At 55.4% G+C, this 3,909-nt stretch overlaps 1 protein-coding gene across 1 annotated transcript in view; it reads left to right on the top strand.

The window, feature by feature from the left end:
- The window catches only part of CIPC (CLOCK interacting pacemaker), an 8,359-nt gene that overhangs the window by 546 nt on the left and 3,904 nt on the right, over positions 1 to 3,909 (top strand). Inside the window, exon 2 of the mRNA XM_018575755.1 lies at positions 1,207 to 1,329. Coding sequence (XP_018431257.1) covers positions 1,221 to 1,329 — 109 coding nt within the window. The 5' untranslated portion in view covers positions 1,207 to 1,220. The remainder of the gene's footprint in view (positions 1 to 1,206; positions 1,330 to 3,909) is intronic.

The following is a 3,909-nucleotide window of genomic DNA, read 5'->3' as shown; positions in this document are numbered from 1 at the left end:
ACTACCAATTTTTTTATAATGAGAGGAATATGTGGGGGGCCCTATTATGGTTGATGGTGGGTATCGGTGGAACGGTCACCTTGCAGAAGGACAGAGAGCAGCAGTGAGTGGTCTTTATTACAGGAGGGGGCGGAGACAAGACCAGTCACCCTGTGCAAGGACAGAGAGCAGCAGTGACCAGTCTTTATTACAGGAGGGGGCGGAGACAAGACCAGTCACCCTGTACAAGGACAGAAAGCAGCAGTGAGTGGTCTTTATTACAGGAGGGGGCGGAGACAAGACCAGTCACCTGTACAAGGACAGAGAGCAGCAGTGAGTGGTCTTTATTACAGGAGGGGGCGGAGACAAGACCAGTCACCCTGTACAAGGAGAGAGAGGAGCAGTGACCGGTCTTTATTACAGGAGTGGGCTGAGACAAGACCAGTCACCCCGCACAAGGAGAGAGATCGGCAGTGACCGGTCTTTATTACAGGAGGGGGCTGAGACAAGACCAGTCACCCCGCACAAGGAGAGAGATCGGCAGTGACCGGTCTTTATTACAGGAGGGGGCTGAGACAAGACCAGTCACCCCGCACAAGGAGAGAGATCGGCAGTGACCGGTCTTTATTACAGGAGGGGGCTGAGACAAGACCAGTCACCCCGCACAAGGAGAGAGATCGGCAGTGACCGGTCTTTATTACAGGAGGGGGCTGAGACAAGACCAGTCACCCCGCACAAGGAGAGAGATCGGCAGTGACCGGTCTTTATTACAGGAGGGGGCTGAGACAAGACCAGTCACCCCGCACAAGGAGAGAGATCGGCAGTGACCGGTCTTTATTACAGGAGGGGGCTGAGACAAGACCAGTCACCCCGCACAAGGAGAGAGATCGGCAGTGACCGGTCTTTATTACAGGAGGGGGCTGAGACAAGACCAGTCACCCCGCACAAGGAGAGAGATCGGCAGTGACCGGTCTTTATTACAGGAAGCTCCTCACACGGGATCACTGCAGATTGGGCTCTGTATGGGGACAATGTCTGCTGAGCCCGGAGTTGACCTTTAACCATTTATCCGGCACCTAGAACATGTATAAAGCCGCCATGTTAGTTGTACGGTGTTGGGGGAGGGTCTCAGGAAGTGACCGATGTGCTGATCCGGTTCTGGGTGGTCTGCTGATCGGGATCCATGGTGGACCTGTGGTGTGTTCTCACTCTTCTTTCTCTCCTCAGGTTAATGAGCAGTCATGGAGAAGAAGCAGGTGGCTGGTCAGGAGAGGCAACAAGCACGGACGTGGCGCCGGCCCATAAATCCCCAGACTGCTCCAGAATCTGACAAGGACTCCGGGTTCTCAGGTACTGTCGTCATTTGTCACATTATGTATGGCCTGGGCTGTACCTGAGCCCTCCTGGCCACCACTAGGGGGCGCTGTCTGTAGACCAGGTGACCCGCTCTGCCCCGGGCCTGGCTCTGCTGGGCTGTAACTGAGCCCTCCTGGCCACCACTAGGGGGGCGCTGTCTGTAGACCAGGTGACCCGCTCTGCCCCGGGCCTGGCTCTGCTGGGCTGTAACTGAGCCCTCCTGGCCACCACTAGGGGGGCGCTGTCTGTAGACCAGGTGACCCGCTCTCATACGGCATTGAGTGCCGATTATTCATCTGAGTGCCCCACTCAATATGGCTGCAAGCGGCGGCCATATTGAGTGGGGCACCTCAGATGAATAACGCGCTGGATGAGTGTGGCCCGAGTTCATTGTAATACTGTAGCTGTGTACTATGTGTACAGGGAAATGGCGCGGGTGGAGCACGTGCAGTACAGACTTCTCACCCAAACCTCTTCTCACTAAACCGGAAGTCAGATGGTTGCAGAACTCGACGAGTCGGAGGTTTCGATAGAACAGCGGCTTCCATGGTGGTCATGTGGTTTCGGATCATTGAGATCCCATAGAACGTCAGTGTGGAGTTGGTCGGTTCTGCTTGGTAAAGCCACACTCCGCGCTCCTTCCACCGTGGTGATGGGGCGATAGTATACCCCCCAGTATGGAGAAGCATGTGACCCACATCATGTGACAGCACTGGGCCAATCACCGGGCTCCGATGCTGTGTGGAGAGTTCATAGTCCAGTCTAATCTACGAGCGATGCCTCCCGGCGGAAGGGGGAGGGGCACTGAAGTGACCCACAGATATGAGGTGACGGCTACTGGTTCCCCTAGTGAGCCGATGTTAGGAAGTGTCTGCACAGCCTCCCTGTCCTCCCCCATGTGTCTGCGTGGCCTCCCTGTCCTCCCCCATGTGTCTGCGTGGCCTCCCTGTCCTCCCCCATGTGTCTGCACAGCCTCCCTGTCCTCCCCCATGTGTCTGTGTGGCCTCCCTGTCCTCCCCCATGTGTCTGCGTGGCCTCCCTGTCCTCCTCCATGTGTCTGCGTGGCCTCCCTGTCCTCTATGCAGACACATATCCTTCTCTTTTTAGGACACCGTAGTGGCTGTGCGGGTGCTGGGAATGTATGTGAGTCTCTGGGCATCCTTGTCATAGAATGATGACCCCCCTGTTGGTGACCACAGTGATGATGATGATGGTGGTGGTGGTGGTAGTAGGGATGGTGGTGGTGGTGGTAGGTATGATGATGGTGGTAGTAGGGATGATGATGGTGGTGGTGGTAGTAGGGATGATGGTGGTGGTGGTGGTAGTAGGGATGATGGTGGTGGTGGTAGGGATGATGATGGTGGTGGTAGGGATGATGATGGTGGTGGTAGGGATGATGGTGGTGGTGTAGGGATGATGATGATGGTGGTGATGATGATGGTGGTGGTAGGGATGATGGTAGGGATGATGATGGTGGTGGTAGGGATGATGATGGTGGTGGTGGTGGTAGGGTTGATGATGGTGGTGGTGGTAGGGATGGTGGTGGTGGTAGGGATGATGGTGGTGATGGTGGTGGTGGTAGGGTTGATGATGGTGGTGTGAGCCCTCCTGGCCACCACTAGGATGGTGGTGGTGGTAGGGATGATGATGGTGGTGGTGGTGGTAGGGTTGATGATGGTGGTGGTGGTAGGGATGGTGGTGGTAAGGTTGATGATGGTGGTGGTGGTAAGGATGATGGTGGTGGTGGTAGGGATGATGATGGTGGTTATGATGATGGTCGTGGTAGGGATGGTGGTGGTGGTGGTAGGGATGATGATGGTGGTGGTAGGGATGATGATGGTGGTGGTAGGGATGATGGTGGTGGTGGTAGGGATGGTGCTGGTGGTAGGGATGGTGCTGGTGGTAGGGATGATGGTGGTGGTGGGGATGATGGTGGTGGTAAGGATGATGGTGGTGGTGGTAGGGTTGATGATGGTGGTGGTGGTAGGGATGATGATGGTGGTTATGATGATGGTCGTGGTAGGGATGATGGGGATGATGGTGGTGGTAAGGATGATGGTGGTGGTGGTAGGGATGATGATGGTGGTGGTAGGGATGATGGTGGTGATGGTAGGGATGATGGTGGTGGTGGTAGTAGGGATGGTGGTGGTGGTGGTAGTATGATGGTGGTAGTAGGGATGATGATGGTGGTAGTTGTGGTGGTAGTAGGGATGATGGTGGTGGTGGTAGGTATGATGATGGTGGTAGTAGGGATGATGGTGGTAGTGGTAGTAGGGATGATGATGGTAGGGATGATGGTGGTGGGGGTAGTAGGGATGGTGGTGGTAGGGATGATGGTGGTGGTGGTGGTAGGGATGATGGTGCTGGTGATGATGATGATGATGGTGGTGGTGGTAGGGATGATGGTGGTGGTGGTAGTGATGATGGTGGTGGTGGTGGTAGGGATGATGATGATAGTGGTAGGGATGATGGTGGTGGTAGGGATGATGGTGGTAGGGATGATGGAGATGGTGGTAGGGATGATGGTGGTGGTGGTAGGGATGATGATGGAGGTGGTGGTAGGGATGATGGTGG

This window comes from Nanorana parkeri, unplaced genomic scaffold (assembly GCF_000935625.1).
Source record: "Nanorana parkeri isolate BGI_ZX_2015 unplaced genomic scaffold, ASM93562v1 scaffold4654, whole genome shotgun sequence".
NCBI classification, from domain to species: domain Eukaryota; kingdom Metazoa; phylum Chordata; class Amphibia; order Anura; family Dicroglossidae; genus Nanorana; species Nanorana parkeri.
Note: the sequence above shows the minus strand (reverse complement) of the source record. Positions and strands in the feature narration are given on the sequence as shown.